General features: G+C 38.0%; 1 protein-coding gene across 5 annotated transcripts in view; it reads right to left on the bottom strand.

The window, feature by feature from the left end:
* The window catches only part of VPS13C (vacuolar protein sorting 13 homolog C), a 200,150-nt gene extending 180,353 nt beyond the window's left edge, over nt 1–19,797 (bottom strand). For 3 of the 5 annotated variants that reach the window (XR_009264099.1, XR_009264100.1, XR_009264101.1), the window contains exons 1-3: nt 19,610–19,797; nt 6,143–6,186; nt 3,014–3,056 (exon numbers count right to left, since the gene is read on the bottom strand). Coding sequence is in view for 2 of the 5 variants with exons in the window: in XM_058737530.1 (XP_058593513.1) it covers nt 3,014–3,056; nt 6,143–6,186; nt 19,610–19,709 (187 nt within the window). In the remaining 3 variants the exon portion in view is untranslated. The remainder of the gene's footprint in view (nt 1–3,013; nt 3,057–6,142; nt 6,187–19,609) is intronic. The other 2 variants (XM_058737530.1, XM_058737531.1) reach the window with 1 other exon arrangement.
* Nucleotides 19,798–21,116: the final 1,319 nt, after the last annotated feature.

The following is a 21,116-nucleotide window of genomic DNA, read 5'->3' as shown; positions in this document are numbered from 1 at the left end:
CAGGAAGCCATCAAAATCCTTGAGGAGAAAGCAGGCAAAAACCTCTTTGATCTTGCCTGCAGCAATTTCTTATTCAACACATCTCCGGAGGCAAAGGAAACAAAAGGAAAAATGAACTACTGGGACCTCATCAAAATAAAAAGCTTCTGCACAGTGAAGGAAACAATCAGCAAAACTAAAAGGCAACCCGACAGAATAGGAGAAGATATTTGCAAACGACATATCAGATAAAGGGTTAGTATCCAAAATCTATAAAGAACTTATCAAACTCAACACCCAAAAAACAAACAATCCAGTGAAGAAATGGGCAAAAGACATGAATAGACACTTCTCCAAAGAAGACATCCAGATGGCCACCCAACACATGAAAAAATGCTCCACATCACTCATCATCAGGGAAATACAAATCAAAACCACAATGAGACACCACCTTACACCTGTCAGAATGGCTAACATTAACAACTCAGGCAACAACAGATGTTGGCGAGGATGCAGAGAAAGAGGATCTCTTTTGTAGTGCTGGTGGGAATGCAAGCTGGTGCAGCCACTCTGGAAAACAGTATGGAGGTTCCTCAAAAAACTAAACATAGAACTACCCTACGACGCAGCAACTGCACTACTAGGCATTTATCCAAGGGACACAGGTGTGCTGTTTCAAAGAGACACATGCACCCCCATGTTTATAGCAGCACTATTGAAATAGCCAAAGTATGGAAAGAGCCCAAATGTCCATCGATGGATGAATGGATAAAGAAAATGTGATATAAATATATATATATATATATATATATATATATATATATATATATGTACACACACACACACATACATATACACACATATATATACAATGGAGTATTACTCGGCAATCAAAAAGAATGAAATCTTGCCATTTGCAACTACATGGATGGGACTGAGGGTATTACGCTAAGTGACATTAGTCAGAGAAAGACAAAAATCATATGACTTCACTCATATGAGGACTTTGAGAGACAAAACAGATGAACATAAGGGAAGGGAAACAAAAATAATATAAAAACAGGGAGGGGGACAAAACAAAAGAGACTCATAAAGATGGAGAACGAACTGAGGGTTGCTGGGGGGTTGTGGGAGGGGGGATGGGCTAAATGGGTAAGGGGCATTAAGGAATCTACTCCTGAAATCATTGCTTCACTATATACTAACTAATTTGGATGTAAATTTTAAAAAATAAAAAAAGAAAGTTAAAAAAAAAAAAAAAGAAAAAAGAAAAAGTGAGAAATGCCCCTGAGCATAACAAAAAGGGATTGTCTGTTCCCTACACTTTTTCTTCTTTCCACTTACCCTAACTCATTATCCTCTCATCATTTATTATCCGAAATTCCATTGGAATTGAGTTATATTACTGCTTCCCACTGATAGAACAGAAAAGGTTTAAATTTTTAAGTAAAAGGATAACCAACGAGCACCACAAATATTTGAATACCAAAACTTAGAATACCAAACTCTTAAGAATACCAAAACTTTATTAAGCTTACAAAGTCACACTGATTTTATAGGTTAGGTGTAATATTTAAACTTAAAAGAAATTTAATAACTAATATAAGTACTCCATAAACCAAAACAGGGATAAATATAAAAAAATATGCTTTGTATCCCTATATGTTGGGATAGGGTCAATAAGAAACCCTGAAGGGAGCCATTAAATGATTATAATACTTTAAAAGCATAAAAAGCCAAGTCTGAAAGATTAGCAAACCTCTTTCAAAATATAAATCTAGTTCTAATAACATAATGAATAATGTAAAAGTTCTTTAGTCAAATATAACTCATCCATACCCTGGAAATGCAATTTTAATACTATGTCCTAATTTTAGATCTAACTTCCTTAAAGACAAACCTATATTCATCCTTGTCTCTCCCACACATACTTTCATAGTCTCATATATAGCAATGTGTGTATAAATATCTCAAAGGTAAAAGAATGAATGAAAGGCTGTAACTTCACTCTAGGATGTCAATTAAGCATGCAGGACCACAATACTCCTGGGTATCATCACAGATAAATATCACCACTTCACACAACATAGGGCTCTGTGTAACCAACAACAACAAAAAGATAATGCATGCCCTATGGATGCTTGCAATCTGGGGAGTGTCTCCTGTTTGAAGAGACAGAAACATAAAAATGCTACTTTATATTAAAAGGAACACATGTAGGTGATATAAAGTAGACTCAAAGAGAAGTATTCAAGTAATTGCTAAGAGATGACAGAACAGCGAAAGACAAAAGCTTCCCTGAATACAAAATAAATGAAGAAGGAAAGCGATGTGGTGAAGCAGAAGGGTGACAGAGGGGGAAGGAAGGATGGATGGTGGCGTAAATGAAAATTCTTAAAGTAACAGCCAGTTGTCTAGGGTTGTAACATACATTTAAAAAAAGTAAAAATTGGCTAATATGGGACAGTTGAGAGGACTTCACAAGGGACCTTCAGAGGACCTACTAAAACATTTCTTCAACAAAGATGTATGCTTAGTTATGGATGATCTTATAAGCCTTTAGCTGCAAAGACTTTCTACTTACCAAGACATATCCTCTATACCACATTGCTGCATAATATATCAAGTGAAATGGATGAACAAAACATGAGGTAAATAAGCTATACTTAAACTTTATTGACTAGAGTTTGCAAATTATACTACTTTCACATATAAAGAAAAAGCATACAAAACTTAGGTATCAATTTGGAAAATCAAGATATATTTTGTGTAGTAGAACCAAAGCCCAAAAACTATCATTGCAGTTCAAATGTCCTTCCTTTTTAGAGGGTAATATTCTACCCTTTTGCCAAACACTTTGAAGTATTTACGTATTACATATAACATATATTAGGTCCAGAACTCCAAAAGTTTTAACCAACATAAGCCAAAAACTTCTCACATTTTTGTTCAAGCTAAAAAATTTTAGATTAAATAACACAGGAAAAATAAAAACCTAAAAGGACTAAGAATAATTCAAACGAAGACTACTTACCAATTTGGCCAGCTTTAACTTTAAAAGGAACATCCAATTCACTCTTCAAAAGGAAGAAAAAAATTAAAAGACAAATTATTAAGCTCTCCTCTCATTTAAATACACAATCATCTCGAAGGAAAAACATGAAACAATTTTCTGTATGTGAGTAACTCATAAAGGACATCCTGAAAAAAAGAGTTTCTATAGACTTAAATTTTACTTTGAGGAAAGAATTCATAAGAGAAACAAAACTATAAATAGGAACAAAAGAAAAAGAGTTTGTAGTTAAAGAAAGTAATTGGGTAAAATGGTTACTTGTTTTAATAAACCAAACCGAAACAGATAAAATTCTATTAACTTTTAAAATAATAGATGGACGCTGCTTATCTGAAATATTAGAACAGAAAGAGTCCTTTCACAAAAATTAGCTGAAAACAACAACTGAACAACTAGTTTCTCTCAAATAAAACTTTCAGTAAATAAACAAAAGAATCTTTTTTAAAATTTTTTTAACATTTATTCATTTTTGAGAGACAGAAAGAGATAGCATGAGCAGGGGAGGGGCAGAGAGAAAGAGGGAGACACAGAATCTGAAGCAGGCTCCAGGCTCTGAGCTGTCAGAACAGAGCCCGATGAGGGGCTCAAACTCACAAACTGCGAGATCATGACCTGAGCTGAAGTCAGACGCTCAACTGAATGAGGCACCCAGGCACCCCTAAACAAAAGAATCTTAAAAGAGAGATGCCTGGGTGGCTCAGTCAGTTAAGCAGCTGACTCTTGGTTTTGACTTAGGTCATGATCTCCTGGTTTGTGACTTCGGGCCCGCATTTGGCTCTATACTGAAAATGTGGAGCATGCTTGGGATTCTCTCTCTCCATCTCTCTCTCCTCCTCCCCTACTCTTGTTCTGTCACTCTCAAAATAAATAAACTTAAAAAAAAAATCTTAAAAAGTAGATACCCAACTTATGATTTGCCAAATTAGAATTTATTTTAGACAAGTTACTGACAAGTAACATCAATAATATAAATAAACTTCCAGGTATCTGGATTCCAAACCACTAAAAAGTACAAATAACTTTTTTTTTCACAGAGTACTGAACAGTAACTGATATTCACAACAATTACTGGAGTCTTTAGAATTGTTAAAAATTAACCCAATCAGAATAGCCTTTCTGTTAGATATATACCTTAGTACATACAAATACTATCACTCTGGCGACCGAAATACAGTATTAGGTAACAATTAACTAAAATAATCAATTTACCCAATCATTTGATTACTCAAGAATTCTAGGTAAACAGGAATCGAAGACAACACTGATGTTTTTCTACACCAGAACAGGAAATTCCTCACTGGTGCTAACAGAGCAGCTCTACACCCAAGGCAGCAGCAGGCGGTAGGAGGGGATACATTCATATTATATCTTATATTATACCTGATACAACCTCTAAGCTATATACTTCTAAAATACCCCTATATTTTGATGAGCACTGGGTGTTGTATGGAAACCAATCTGACGATAAATTTCATATTAAAAAAATAATAAAAATAAAATAAACTGTAAAAAATAAAGTAAAATAAAATAAAATACCCCTATATGTTAGGGGTGCCTGGGTGGCTCAGTCAGTTGAGCACTGGACTTTGACTCAGGTCATTATCTCGCGATTTGTTGGTTTGAGCCCTGCATTGGGCTCTGTGCTGACAGCTCAGAGCCTGGAGCCTGCTTCAGATTCTGTGTTTCCCTCTCTCTCTCTGCCCCTCCCCCAACTTGTGCACTCGCAGGCTCTCTCTCTCTCAATAAGAAAACATTAAAAAAAGTGCATATTTTATATATACAGGATACCACCTCTAAACTACACACTTCTAAAAGTTTGGTCTCATGGTCATTTTGATCCTCATGAAATAATTTTTCACAAAAAAATAAATGTAAAGAACTCCTATTCGAAGTAAAACCAATCCAATTTAATTGGGGAAAGGAGGCTACTTTGAATTAATGGAGAATATTAATTACAAAATAATTTATTATATTTAATTATAACCAAAATTCAAACTAGGCTAACAGAGAGTTCAAACAATTTATCTTTTAAGTATGTTAGATATATATCCTGTCACCACAATTCTATTTATACTTCTTTCCTTCTAAAATATTTTCCTAAATAGGGAAAAAATAACCTTTATTGCAATCTCCAGAAACAGTGTATTAAGTTCTAAATTTTGTGGTAAAGTTTAAAAAGTTGTAGCATCTTATATAAAGGAAGGAAAGAAAATTTAAATATTTTGAGTGCCCTCTACTTTCCAGGCTCTCAGACATTGAGAAACTTGTCAAAAGTGACAGAGCTGACAGAAGGGCAGAGCAAGCACTGAAACCCAGGTCAGCCAGACTACAAGGTCCACGCCCTTCCCACTATGCCAAGTTCTTTTCAGTTTAACAAAAGAAATTGTTACTCCTCATGACAAAATTCTATTCCTAGGATCTTCAATATCCAAAATTGGTTCCCTGAGACCAATCATGTAAGCACTTTGGGTATAAGACCCTTCTTAATTACATAGTTCATCATGTAGAAATCCAACCAGAAGTCAAAACTAGGGTTATAAAACATATTATAGGCTGTTAGAAATCTAACCTATTAATTAATGAATAAACTCATTCTCAAGTAACTTAGTAAAATCAAGTTAAGTCCAATAGGCTAAAAGCCTAACAGGGAGGGAGGGGAAGTAGAAAATGGAAAGTTAGAATCCAAAAAAAATCTACTCTGACATCTTTGTATTACCATAATATTATAAGACTGGACTGTCAATGTATTTCAAAAAGACAATTATTCATTCGGTAAACTGTGAAAATCAAGCCCTTATTTACCAAAAAATTATGTAAAGACAATTCTGAAGAAAACTATTTCATATAAGACAAATGTTTTCAGTCAACTTAAGTCAAGGAAAAACATTCCACTTTCCAAAAGATACTATTTTGATCATTATGAAAAAAATTTTTTAATTTAATCTCAGAATTTCCTATAGGGAACAGTTAAACAAGCAATCCTTTTCTGAATGACTCAATCACTTTATCTGGTACCTGGTATCAGACACCAAGAGTTTCTGAGAGTTTACCCAAATTAACTCAAGTAATCAATATAGTTTAAAAACTTACCAGAGCATTTTCTTTTATCTGTAGGTTATCTAAAGCCACATTACCTTTAAAAAAAAAAGAAAAAGAGGAAAAATATGAAATTACAATACCAATTAGTATAACCTGTCATAATATAGTAGCAAACACTATGATACTACAGTAAGTACTAATAAGACAGTACGTAAACAAAGCAAACTTCAACAATTGAAGAAGCTACTAACACAAAGCGTTGCTATATATGAACAATTATTAATGATAGCATTTTTTAGGTTAGCCAAATGCAAAAGAAATTACAAAATATTTAAACTGGCCAACATTCAGGGGCGCCTGGGTGGCTCAGTCGGTTGGGCAGCCGACTTCGGCTCAGGTCATGATCTCGCCATCCGTGAGTTCGAGCCCCGCATCAGGCTCTGTGCTGACTGCGCAGAGCCTGGAGCCTGTTTCGGATTCTGTGTCTCCCTCTCTCTCTGACCCTCCCCCATTCATGCTCTGTCTCTCTCTGTCTCAAAAATAAAAATAAACGTTAAAAAAAAAATTTTTTTTTAAATAAATAAAAAATAAATAAATAAACTGGCCAACATTCAAATGGACAATGAGAAAGAATCTGGAGACTTTCAGACTGAAGAAATTTAGAACCAAAGAAAATATCTATCATTTTGAATGATTAAGCCAAAAACCTAAAAAAAAAAAAAAAAAAAAAAAAGACATAAGAAATGACTCTAAGGACAGATCAATTATCCTGTAACTTGGGATTCTTTTCTTAATTATGGTATTAATGAACATTTTCTACAGGTATATAATGTTGATCTTTTAAAACTCCAAACATCCTACCCTCCCAATGATTATCATTTACGGTCCTAATGTTAACTTTTTTTTTTTTTTTATGGGCAACTCTACACCTAACATGAGACTCAAACTCGGGACCCCATGATCAAGAATCACATGCTCTACTGACTGAGCCAGCCAAGCGCCTTTATGGTTCCAATGTTTAACTAGTCCAACTCTTCTTAAACCTACTCAGATATTACATTATAAAACTAAAGCCATAATGATACTGTTACATTACTCTAGTTTTGAACCCTGTACCTATATTTGTTGATAAAGGATACTTAAATATTCTTGCTTACATAAAAAAAATCCACTAAACTGCATGATTTTCTGCAGATATATATATGCATGAGTTTAAGAGTCTACATCCTCAGAATGTCAGAAATTCCATTTACATAAAAAATAATTATAAGACTAAGATTAAAGCCCCTCCTAAATATCAACCATTTTACATTTAACTGAATACTGAGGAAAAAGATTTAATTTCTTGTTTCTACTTCAAGATCACATAATAATTCCATTTCACTTAAATTCTCTAAAGGTTCATAAAACTATCATTTCAATATTAAATACAAGCATGAGTTATTCAGCTACACATTTTCTTAATCACTCATGACACATTTATATTTTTAAAAATACTATTCTTTCTATGCTATCCAAAAATATTTTTCAGTCAAGTAATTTTTACCCCACAGTACTGTGAAGCAAATTAAAAAGAATATTCAATTCCATTATGCCATTGTTAGAGATGTACTTTTCCCCAGATCTCAAGTTTTTTTCAAACAGACATTTATTAACCACCTACTACTAAGAGGTAGTACCTCTTAGGAACTACCTAAGAGAGTACTTCTTCTTAGGTACTGAATAGAGAAATGACAAAAATGACATCCCTGCTACTGAGGAGCTCACAGTCTAGCAAAGGAGACTACATTTCTAAAATTTTGTAAAAACTCTATGGCATTCCAGGAGAAGAGTATACAAGATGCAAAGAAAGAGACACCTAACTGCCCAAAGAGATCAAGAACTTCCCATGAAAGTCAAGGCTAGAAGGCCAAAGAAATATTTCCTGAGTGGATAAGAAAACAGGACAAACGTGAGTGCATGAGTAAGACACATTTTAGAAACCACATGTGATTTAGTGTGCCTGGAGGGTGTGATAAAACAAGAGGAGATAAAGTCAGAAAGTTTGGCAGGAGCCAGACTAACGAAGAGTTTTTAGGATGAAAATGAAAAGTTCAGACTGGTCACAACACAGAGATGAAATACATATAAGAGGAATGACAAAATCAGAGCTATATTTTAGAACCATTACTCTACTCTCCTAAGAAAGAACCATGGATCTGTCCAAACAATTTAGCTGCAAGGATTTTGCAGCATTGGTTGTAACAGCAGAAAGAAATGGATGAATGGGAGAGAGGAAGTACCTAAAGAACTAAATGTCCAAGAAGGCATAAATCATAATACAGCTACAATATAGAGCAAAAAATGGAGACAGACATGGGAAAATGTTCACAAAATATTAAGTTTTTAAAAAGGTCAAAGAATGTTCAGATTGATCTAAACTGATGTAATTTAAAAAGTATATATATGCACACATACAAAGAAAACAACTGTAAGACGAGAGACCATAATGATCACAGTGGTTATTTCCATATAATAAAGTTCATTTGCTACACATGTATTTTACATTTTCTAAAATTACCCAATGAAAGCTGCAAAAAAGGAGAGAAGGTAAGAAGTCTCACAAATGGGAATAAATAAAATATTATCAGCATTATAATAGAAGGAAAGGGAAAGAATACAGGCAGTCAAGCAGCTTCTACAACACTACAGAGAAATTAAAACCTGAAACGGTAACTTCAGGATCAAAGAGGTAGAGTCAGAATAAGAAGTTATTTTATAGGTAGAAACGACAAGAGGACATCACAGACCAAATGCAGGGATAATAAAGTAGTCAAGGAAAAGTGACATATGGTTCTGGAATTGGAAAAAAAAAAAAATCCTTAAGAAGTTGTATGTGGGGCACCGGGGTGGCTCAGTCTGTCAAGCATCCTACCTCAGGGCATGATCTCATAGTTTGTGAGTTTGAGTCCTGCGTTGGGCTCTGTGCTGACAGCTCAGAGCCTGGAGCCTGCTTCAGATTCTGTTTCTCTCTCTCTCTCTCTCTCTCTCTCTCTCAAAAATAATAAACAAACAAAAAAGAAGTCTTATATGTACAAAAATTACATAGAGTAGAAACATATCTTTGGATTTAATTCTGTCAGATGATGAATTATAAATAATTACAACTGGGAACTCTATTCAAACCAAAAGAAGTGAACTGCACAGATGCTAGTACATATTTGAAGCAATCCAAACTAGTTTAACAAGATCTAAGGACCACAGAGAGACCTGCAAACTTGCTTATGAATCTGGATTGCTCTACCCAGTGACTCTCACTAGTGGGTCAAGTGTCACCAGAAGTGCTCAGAAATAATCTGCATTAGATATAAAGTATTTCTTTAACAATTATTAAAGACGCTAACTTTATGAATGTAAAAATATAAATGCACTTTTAAAAAGTGTGCTGTTTCTATTACAGTGGCACTTTGGTTCTTTAAAGAAGAGATGATATTTAAATGTGAAATACTGAAAACTACCAATATGGCTAACAGACTTAGACAAGTATACTTAGAAAGTCTGACAAAAAGAGATAATAGTGATAACTGCTAACAGGATAGGATTAAGGATTTTAATTAATATTTTTTAGTATTTTCCAGTTTTTATAATAATCAGATAACAATTTTATGTTAAAATTATACAAACTAGAATAAGAAATGAAAAACAAAACAAAGGTAAATTCTTTTTATTTATTGTTTTTTTTAAGTAATCTCTACACCCAATGTGGGGCTTGAACTCACAACCCTGAGATCAAGAGTCGCATGCTCTAGGGGGCCTGGGTGGCTCAGTTGGTTAAACGTCTGACTTTGGCCCGGTCTTGAGTTGGAGCTCAGTGTCAGGCTCTGTGCTGAGCTCTGTCATGACAGTTCAGAGCCTGAAGCCTGCTTCAGATTCTGTGTCTGTTTCCCTCTCTTTCTCTCTCTCTCTCTCTCTCTCTCAAAAAATGAATAAACATTTAAAAAATAAATAAAGAGTTGCATGCTCTACCGACTGAGCCAGCCAGGTGCCCTTGTAAGTTCTAAGGTCAATAGGAACACAGTATATTTTATGCACATTCCTCCTACATCTAATAGCTACCTTACTTACAAGACGTGGTTTTTTTTTTTTTTTAAATAAATTTCTAGGGGCAGCTGGGTGGCTCAGTCAGTTGAGCATTGGACTTTGGCTCAGGTCATGATCTCACGGTGTGTGGGTTTGAGCCCCACATGGGGCTCTGTGTTGACAGCTCAGAGCCTGGAGCCTGTTTCAGATTCTGTGTCTCCCTCTTTGCCCCACCCCTGCTCTGGCTCTGTCTCTCTCAAAAATGAATAAATGTTTAAAAAAAAAAAAACTTTTTAAATCTATTTCCGCTATGTAGAGTCTAGCAAACAAATGCATACTTCCTCTCTGAAAAATGTGAATGCTATCTAACAGTAAATATAACAATGAAATAAGAATGACACATTCAATAAATTAGTTGCACTGAAGGAGGAGCCACTGGTCCTAGTACAAAGAAAATGGGAAGAACAGCAGCATATTGCAGATAAACACCAGGTCATAAGTGCATTCATTCATTCAACCAGTGGATGAGTGTTTTATCTAGGTAAGGCACTGTGCTAATATGTACTCTTCCACTAAATCTATGTACGTATCAGTTTAATAGTCTATATTCTCAGAATGCCAGAAATCCCATTTACATAAAAAATAATTTATAAGACTAAGATCAAAGCCCTTCCTACATATCAACCATTTTATATTTGACTGAATACTGAGGAAAAAGATTTAATTTCTTGTCTCTACTTCAAGATAACATAATAATTCCATCTACATGCAAATAATTTTACTGCTATAGCCAGATCAAGGGCTGAAACACAGGCCGTATCTGTGCCAAAACCTTAAATTATTTTTTAATGTTTATTTATTTTTGAGAGAGAGAGACAGAGCATGAATGGGAGAGAGGCAGAGAGAGAGGGAGACACAGAATCTGAAGCAGGCTCCAGGCTCTGAACTGTCAGCACAAAGCCCAATGCAGGGCTCGAACTCATGAGCCGTGAGATCATGACCTGAGCTGAAGTCAGGTGCTTAACCAACTGAGCCACCCAGGCACCCTTGTGTCAAATCTTTAAAATAAACAAAAAAAGAGAAAAAGAATGAATAATAATTGGAGGAGGGACAGACAAACAACACCGCCAGAAAGGAAGGCACTAAAGCCAATCCCACAATCAGGTGTCTCTAATCCCATGAAGTTCCAAAAAGACCACAGTGACAGACAAGTAAGGAAGTTCTATGAAGTGATTTCCTTTTACGATGGACTGACAGGCCTAAAGGATGACAGTAAGCAGGAAATGTAGTCTGCGTCAGAAGAGAAGGCTTCTCATTCTCATCCTATGTGATTCTCATCAATAAACCATCACATTTTAGATGAGCATACACAGCTGGGGAGTCACACGTAAAATTTCAAAGTTAATCCCTAAGTGTATTTTCAGAGGTACGTTAAAGGGTAAATCCTGGACCAGAATCCATCTAATAATCCTTACTAAAGAACCAGAAGATGAAAATGACAGTGAATCTATTAAATTAGCAAATGACACCAAGGTAAGCAGAGGTGGAGTCATCACAAGAAAGTAAAACAGAAATAGAAATGGTAGCTAAATTATAGAAAACAACCAAATTAGTATATTTATGAATAAAAATGAAATGGGGGTGGAACATGGGTGGTTCAGTCGATTAAGTGTCTGACTTCGGCTCAGGTCATGATCTCGCACTTTGTAAGTTCGAGCCCCGCATTGGGCTCTGTGCTGACAGCTCAGAGCCTGGAGCCCGCTTCAGATTCTGTGTCTCCCTCTCTCTCTGCCCCTCCCTCGCTCACTTGCACACTCTATCAAAAATAAATAAACATTAAAAAAATTTTTTTAATGAAATGGTACTGGCATAATATGGAACAAACCTAAGTCCAGGAATGGCTTATTCATTGCATAAAGCCTACAAAATAAATGAAGAAATACAGTACTGACATTAAATACCTTTAGGCAGAAATAATTCACCTGAACTTTCACAGAAGTTTAGCTGTACCTTTCTTATGTGGCACTTAACTATATAAATATTTCCCCAACCTGCTTATAAATTCCTTACTGATTCTCCCCACAGTAAGTGCACAATGAACATTGACCTGATTCATTTAGAATGCATATTATGCTGGGGTAGGACAACTACAACAAGAACATAAAATCGTTCTACTTTAGAAAACACTCTCTGATCTATAACATTTGTTGATCCTCACAGTCTCCCAATGAAGGAGACAGGACACAGACATCAAACAAAAGAAAACTGAGGCTTAGGGAGGTTAAATGGCTGGCGTAAGGATACTATGTCAACCTAATAAATGATAGAGCCAGGGCTCAAACTTTCTGATGCCCAATGTTTTGCTCAGAACATCACACTATCTTTCAAAGAGCAGAAGAGAATGGGCAGACAATTCTAATTCAGAAGATAATTCTATCTCTCTTGTGCTTACACAAACACTGAGATGCGTGTATAGATGGTGGATCCATTTTTGGTCTCTGCATTTTAAGAGTATGAAAAATCCAAAACCAAAAAGGGAAAATAAAATCGGACAACTAATGAGGACATAACCACAAAGGAAGGACAGAGTCAGAAGAGGGCATTGCAAAATGGTTATTTTAGAACTTTTTAAAAAGCTGTGTTTGCAAAAACAAAAGACAGAAATTCATAAGGTGTAACTATTCAGAACCATAAAGATCTTTAAACCTAATTCCCTCTCACTTTACATGAAAAAACTGAAGGCTAAAGAGATTAGGTAATGTATCTAAGATTATACAGTTAATGTGTAGCAGTGCTAAGAATAGAACCTATGTCTCCTGACTCCCTGGTCGATGTTCTTAATATAAAACACAGATATTAAATCAAACTGTGATTAAAAACAAACAAAAAACCCCAACAAACAAAAATGCCATGCCTTACTCCATGAAACTATCTTTGCATACTGTAAAATAATGAAAAAAGAATATGCAGTGCTATATGTTTGGTTTTTATTTCCTTTATGTATCTATCACAGACTCACTATTTATTTGATAGTATATCAAAATATTCAGACACTTTCATTCTCCAAGAAAGTGAGCTAAACTAAATGACTGAACAATCTTTCAAGTATGAAACAAATTATTTTAATAACCATTGTTTCAGTAAAGAATACTGAAGAAACTATGGTAGCAATTCATTCCTATTGAATCTTTCGATTCAACCCGCATTAACTTAGTTAATGCAGACTTTTTTTTTTCAGTTTTATTTATTTATGTACTCTCTACATCCCATGTGGCGCTTGAACTCACAACCCCGAGACCAAGAGTCACATGCCATTCTGACTGAGCCAGCCAGACGCCCCAGCAGATTCCTTTTAATCGTCCACAGAGACTTTGTCTTGAGAGAGAGGGGAAAAGGAAAAAGTTAACTCTTATTCTTTCCATTTCCCTATTAAAACAGAAAGTCTTGGCAATGAAAGGCAGAAAGCTGCCAGATTAAGGCTAAACTTTCTCCCTTTCAGGAAGGCAGACCTTCCTAGCAAAACGGTTGCCAAAGTACTAACTTCCTGTTTTATTTCTGGTAAAGGGGTGTATTTTTAATTTATGATGTTATTTAAATGTGTGGTAAGGTTATTTTCAATTTAAGTGTTTTAAGCATTGCTTTAATTGATAATAACTGAGCATAAATATATTATAATTCAACTATGTGTTACTTTATATGCTATAGGACAGGCTACTGAGAAATGGCCTTCACTGTACCAAATGCTGGCTGGGAAGAAAGGGCTAAAAAAAACTCCTCTACAAGTTTAGAAATATCTAGATACTGTTACGTTATATCAAGGTACAAAAGAACCAAAGAGACCTTGGATTTCTTGCATTCCACAGCTACCTGTCAAGACAGTGTAACATACTAGATAGATTTGCAAATATCAGCATGAGGCTGGAACTTCATTTATCTTGTCACATTTTGTGACTGTGACTCTTTGCTCACTATTTTGAGTAAAAAACGAAGAGGAAAGATACCGTGATTAAGATATTCATTATCCAATGAAGGAGATCTCTCAGCTCTGGCTTTGTTCAAATCACAAAAGTTGAAAGCCAGAAGAGATGACCTTGTCTAACCCTCTCATTTGCAGATAAGAAAATAGTGGCGACCGGTTAGTGACTTGCCAAAAGCCACACAACTAGGCAGTACCACAGATGGAATTATATCCCCAGGTTTCCTTCTTCCTTGTGCTGCTCTGCTCCAACAGTATCTGGCAGCTGATGGAAAAGTGTCAGGCATGAGGTGAAGGACAGTACGGTAATCAGCACAGACTCAGCCTGGTTTGCAGAACCACAAACTGTGGGCACTCCACCTGGCTTCTTCCTCTGATCACCATAGCCACCCCTTGCATCCAACACATCATAGCCTCTATATATACTCTGCATGCCAAATGGGAGTGAGAATTCTGAATGAAGGATTTTCCTGCTGACTTTCCACAGTAAATCAGCTTTGAAAAATCAAATTAACAAAGGTTCTACACTGCAACAATACTCCTTAAAGCAAGTTGCAAAAGATATGGTATTTCAACATACCTTTTCAAATACATGTTACTCTTAAAACAATTACATCCTGGACACAGCTCAAATAGCTAAGGGCTGTGCAATTTATCTTCAGGTACCAGATTGTGGAGAACAAAAACCCAGACAAACCTTCACTATTTGCATAGGCAGCAACATGCCCACCACACACTTTTCTGAACCTTTGAAAACCTGACTTACAAACCACCTGGCAGATAATATTAGTATTTAAGTGTAACTTCAAATGCAAATGGATTTTTTATTCTTTTAAGAAGTTTGGAAAATAAGAAATGTTTACATGTGTTGTGCTACCTCTATACCAAATGGTCACACTACTGTCATACTACTGTCACACATAATCACACAGATTATGAAAACCCTGAAGTCTGAAGCCTAGAGGGAACATACTTATGAAAATAAAGCAGGCTATTTTCCATAACTCAGCTAGGTTTATCACTATCAATATTAACATTTTAACTATTAGAATTACAAACGGTTTTCACATCATTTACATCACATAGTGTTATTTACCCCATTTTGCAGATAAGGAAACTGAGGCTTAAAGAATTAAAACGTTTTGCCCATGGATCCCACAACTAGTAAATAAGCAGGGCCTAATTTTCCTGTAACAGCTAGAATTTTTAAAGATCATTCTCCTTAAATCCCTATATAAAAACATAGGAATTTCTTGGCATTAAAAAAAATAAGAGGAAAAGAATAAGAAAAAAAGCTTTTAATAAAAACAGGAAAAAAGCTTTTTTTGGCAGGGGGAAGGGGAGGCAGTCATCTCTAATTTAAAGACAATATCCACAATAAACTTCCTGATTCTAGACTTTCAAATAAAATTTCCCCATCCTTCTTACTCTACATTTTATTTATTGTGTATTTCACTGTGTCTATGCATGTACGAATATATGCATGCTACAATCCTTCGCAAATTGTTTATACAATATTTTAATTTTTAAAACTACTTCCTGGTATCATGGAAAGATTTTTCATTTTTACCAACATGATACCTCTCAATCACTTAAGACCTCTGTTTCTGTCTTAAGTTACAAATTTTATAAGGCATATACATCCTCTAAGTAATTTTTCACTTCTTACTACAACTTGTTCAGCATCCAGAAGTTCTCTTTAAAAATGGAGAAGGTAATTTCAATATTCTCCTTAGACCAGTTACTCAAAAAACATTTTGGGCTGGATCATTCTTCGTTGTGGGGAGCTGTCCTGTGCATTGTACAATGTAGCGGTATGCCTGCGGTCTACCCACTAGATCTCAGTAGCATACCTCCAGCCCTCAGTGTAACAATCAAAAATGTCTCGGACATTGCCAAATATTCCTTCAGGGCAAACTCATTTCCAGCTGAAAAATCACTGCTTTCACCTGGTCAAATACTCCAGTTAAGAAGTATCAATTTAGTTTCCCATTTATGTCTAAAGAAAATTAAGATCAGCCCTGTGAAATTGTTACAGGTTGAATTCTTTTCTCAGGATGTGAAAATATAACAATAAAAAAAAAATGCAAACAGCCAAACTCTATGACACATAAACCTTATTTATAAAGCAGTCTCCAAATAAGATTATATACAATAAAACTTGTCAGTATCATGGATGTCATAAATATCAGCTTATTTCATTAATATACCAACCTGTTTACCACAAAAAGTTAAATTAAATTAAAATATTATTTTAAAAAATTAATTAAATTATTTCTTTAGGAATATTTTCAGAAGATAGAAATACTCAACATATATTTTGCCTTTAAGAGGACAATTAGTGTTATAAAAAATATATTGAATAATAACCGTAAAAGCTTCCTTTATAAACCACAGAAATAAAAGGTGGCAAAATTTTATAGAAGCAGAGATGTGGGTTGATAAGGCTAAGGGAATTACTGAGTGGACTTCAAGTGGATACAGTTTATTTTCTCAGGCCTATTATAAAAGGGATATTGGCCACTGACAGCATACCTCATCTAAAAGAAACAAAATGATATCTCAGAAAAAAAATTTATTTTTCTACATTCCATCAAAAAAGAGAGGAATAGGGGTGCCTGGGTGGCTCAGTCAGTTAAGCGTCTGACTCTTGTTATTGGCTCAGGTCATGATCTCACAGTTTTTGAATCTGAGTCCCACATCCGGTTCTGCGTGGACCCCGCGGAGCCTCTTTGGGACTCTCTCCCCACCCCCACCTCCACCCCATCCCACTCTCACTCTCTCTCTCTCTCTCTCTCAAAATAAATAAGCTTTTTAAAAAAGGAGTAAATGACATAATATTGTGGCATTTTAATTTCAGATGAGAAGTTCAAAATCCCCAGCCAGCCCAGATCACAATTTCATAGTAAAAACACTTGCAACCAGAATCACAGAGTATTGGCACTGGAAGGCCCCTTAGTTGTTATCTATCCCAACTTCCAATTTTTAAGTAAAAGAAAAGTAAGATTTGGTAGAGAAGAAATCTTTCATTCATCTATAAACTTTATTGCTTTAAAAATAATCTGAGGTAAATAGGACGCAATGTTACATACTGGTAGATGATTCTGAGTAGTGACCGCAAAGGACTATTACATTATCTGGTGTCATTATTTTTTTCTTTTAAACTTAAAATAAAGGGGCGCCTGGGTGGCTCAGTCAGTTAAATGTCCGAATTTGGCTCAGGTCATTATCTCACAGCTCATGAGTTCAAGCCCCGCGTCAGGCTCTGTGTTCAGAGCCTAGAGCCTACTTTGGATTCTGTGTCTCCTTCCCTCTCTGCCCCTTCCCCCCCAAAAAAAAAACAAACATTAAAAAAATTTTTTTTACATTTAAATTAAGATGAGGCCGAGTAAGGTTAGTGGCTTGTCCAACACAACACCCTAGAATCCAGGTTTCTAAATGCTTTCCTAAATCCTAAATTCCTAAATAAAGTTTAGACTAGAAGCAATAATTTGTATTTGACAGTATTAAGAAAGAGTTGATTCCTGCAGAAGGCACTGGATATTTAATTCCTTACATGTCTCTTTCTCTCCTTCTCTTGCATTATATTAATGTTGCAGGAGGGCATGTAAACGAAGGGGGTAGTGTTGGGCAACCACAACTGAACCAGTCAAAGGATCAACAACCTATTCAAAGGAGGCTCCTCCACAACCTAGGGCAGCACTCATGGTTCTGTAACACTGCCCATTATAAATATATGGTTCACATACATAATTATATGCTTTAGGAAACAAGTTTTTTTTTTTGGTTTTTTGTTTTTTGTTTTTTTTTTTTTTTAAAGAGGGGACACCTGGGTGGCTTAGTTGCTTGAGCATCTGACTTCAGCTCAGGTCATGCATGGTTTTAGGGTTTTTGAGTTCGAGCCCCACATCAGGCATCAGGCTCCTTGCTGTCCACAAAGACCCTGCTTCAGACCCTCTGTCCCCTTCTCTCTGGCCCTCCCCTGCTTGTGCGCTCTCACTCTCTCCCAAAAACGCCAAAACATTAAAACATTTGGGGGGAGGGCACCTGGGTGGATCAGTCAGATAAGCATCTGACTTATGCTCAAGTCATGATCTTGGGGTTCAAGAGTTCGAGCCCTGCGTGGGGTTCTGTGCTGACACCTCAAAGCCTGAAACCTGTTTCAGATTCTGTGTCTCCCTCTCTCTCTGCTCCTCCCCCACTTACTCTGTCTGTCCCTCGCTTCCAAAATTAAACATCAAAAAATAATAATTTAAATTTTTTTTAATTTTATTTTAAAAAAGGAAAAAGGAAGGGGGAAATGAACTTTGATAATGTATTTAAGCCAATATAATCAAATATTATTTCAACGTATAATCAACATAAAAGATTGAGGTATTACACTCTTTCTCCTACTATTTTCAAAACTCCATGTTGTATTTACAGCAAGTCTCAGCTGGCAGTAACTACACTTCAAGGGCCTAACAGCCAGAGCGGCTAGTGGTTACCCCATCCGACAGCGTGGGTCTTTCACTCTAGGTTGACTCAATGAAAAGGCAGTTCCATCCATTTGAGTGGTTCTTTAGATCTCCTTCCCAAGCTGACAAAATTCTCAAAAGTCTTTCGTAGAGTGAAAAGTATTCCCAAGAGCCCCAAAGCTTAATATGCATAATCAGGGCAAATGACTAATCTCTCCGAAGAGTGTGCAAGCATACTACTTACTGTCTACTTCTACGCACTCAAGGTTGAGGAGAGAAACGCTGGGGTACATTTTGGGGCACGCACCTAATTAATGATGATACCAGATGTCGCCTGAATTATTTTTTTCCGTCGTCCAAAATAAAACTGAAAGTCATCTTACTGACGTGAAGTAAATATTAAGGGAAGAAGTCGTTTTCTCAAAAGCTGAAAGTATTAATAGTAGGAAGCCATACGAACAGGCCTTTCCTAAGGATGTTCCGGGGTCGATGGACTCCCTCCCAAATCCTGCAATCCTAAAGAGAAGAAACCCAGTTCCTGCTCATCAACAACTGCCAAGAGAAGGCAACTGTGAAACGCAATTTCCTTTTTCTTCTTCCTTGGTGCCACTTTATTAGAGCGTGTGTAACCACGCAGCAGTCTCCACTGCACAGGGTGCGGGAGCAGAAAGGTTTCTTAAGGAAGGCAGCGAGAGGACCCTGCGAGGTGGGCAGAGGGCGGGACAGGGCAGGGGGACCGCCTCGGGGACGCGAAGGCTGGGAACGCGGGCAGCGCGAGCGCGACCCTGCCGCTTCTCCCCACCCCAGGTGGGTACCCCGGCCCCCGTGGCGGTGGCACAGGCCTCCCGGCACCCCGCACCCCGCACCTGCCGTCCGGGGAGGGGGGCCCGGCCGAGCGCCCTCCCCGGAGGCGGAGTCTCGGGCGGCGAAGGGAGCCCGGCCCGGGATGGAGCAGGGCGGTAAGAGCCCGCGACGTAGGCCCCTCCGCCAGCGCGGGCAGCCTGCCATGCACGCCCTCTCGCTTACCGCCCCAGATCCCCAGCTTCAGCTGGGACTTGTTCAGGTTCTCCACATAGTCCCCCAAGAAGCGGTTTAGCAGGTCCGCGACCACCGACTCCAGCACCATCGTGCGACCGAGGCACCGGGAGAGGGAGGAGCCGGAACCGCCCGGCGCAGCTGAGGGCGGCGACCCGCGCCGCGAACCACAGCCCCGCGGGCGCCGGCCCGCCCTCGCGCCGCGCGCGTGACCCGGCTTGTGCGCATGCGCGCCGCCGCCGCTGCCGCCTGGACCCGAAGGATGCGGGAGCCCAGCAGCAAGCTGGCTGCTTCTCGGCAGCCGCGGCCCCGGCCACCCGAGGGAGGGCGGAGGAGAGACGGGGAGGCCGCCTTTGGGCCTGCCTCTGCTGCCGTGCCGGAGGCCCCAGAGGAGGAAGATGTTAGCGAAAAGGAAAGGCAGGAGTTACTGAGCACAGCGACATCTTTGTGGCCGCTGTTGGCCTGCCCTCGCCTCCCGTGGACCTCAGGTCCGCAGAGCTCTACGTCCTGGGCGAAAGCAGCTCCCCAGCGCCTCGCCTCCAGCCGAACCGACCCTCTCAGGCCCCGTATCCACCCTGAGCTCCTCCTGTGTAACCACATGTTCACCTGTGGGTCAGGTGGGGAAAAGGAGACGCTGCACTCTTGTCCTGCTACATTAACCCCACCTGGGGCAACATCTGCGTTTCTTTCTGCTTCTTGAAACTTTTAAATATTTTTTGTTATTGGGGCGCCTGGGTGGCTCGGTCGGTTAGGCCTCCGACTTCGCTTCAGTCTGGATCTCATAGTTTTGCTTGGAGTTTGGGCCCCGCATTGGGCTCTGTGCTGACAGTGGGGAGCCTGGAGCCTGCTTCGGATTCTGTGTCTCCCTCTCTCTCTCTCTCTCCCTCCCCTGCTCACGTTCTGTCTCTCTCTCAAAAATAAAATGAAGATTAAAAAAACCTGTTTTTATTTATTTATTTATTTATTTATTTTTTTTTTTTTTTTTTTTTTTTTTTTTTTTTGAGTGTGTGCGAGCCGGGAATAGGGCAGAAGAGAAAGGGAAACAGGATCCGAAGGGGGCTCTACGCTGACAGCAGAGAGCCCTATGCGGGGCTTAAACTCACCAACAAGGACATCATGACCTGAGCAGAAGGTGGAAGCTCAACTGACTGAGCCACCCAGGCCCGTGGAAATTTTTAATTATTTAAAAGTGGAAGGAGGGTGAACAGAACGCCATCGTAGGATGAAAGATAAAATGGCTACCGAACATGCATTTTGTTCTTATCTTTCTCGTTTTCAGTAAGCATGGGTTAGCTATGGGTTAGTATGTCATTTGCTTCCATACTACCATTGAACTGTTTCTAGTGTGGTCAAGACATGCAAAGTGGGGCTTTTATAATGCAAGGACTCTGTACCTTAATAAAATTTGGGGCGCCTGGGTGGCTCATTCCGTTAAGCGTCCGACTTTGGCTCAGGACATGATCTCGAGCCCCAAATCCAGCTCTGTGCTGACAGCTCA

This window comes from Neofelis nebulosa, chromosome 7 (assembly GCF_028018385.1).
Source record: "Neofelis nebulosa isolate mNeoNeb1 chromosome 7, mNeoNeb1.pri, whole genome shotgun sequence".
Classification (NCBI taxonomy): Eukaryota; Metazoa; Chordata; class Mammalia; order Carnivora; family Felidae; genus Neofelis; species Neofelis nebulosa.
This window is presented reverse-complemented; position numbering and strand designations above follow the sequence as displayed.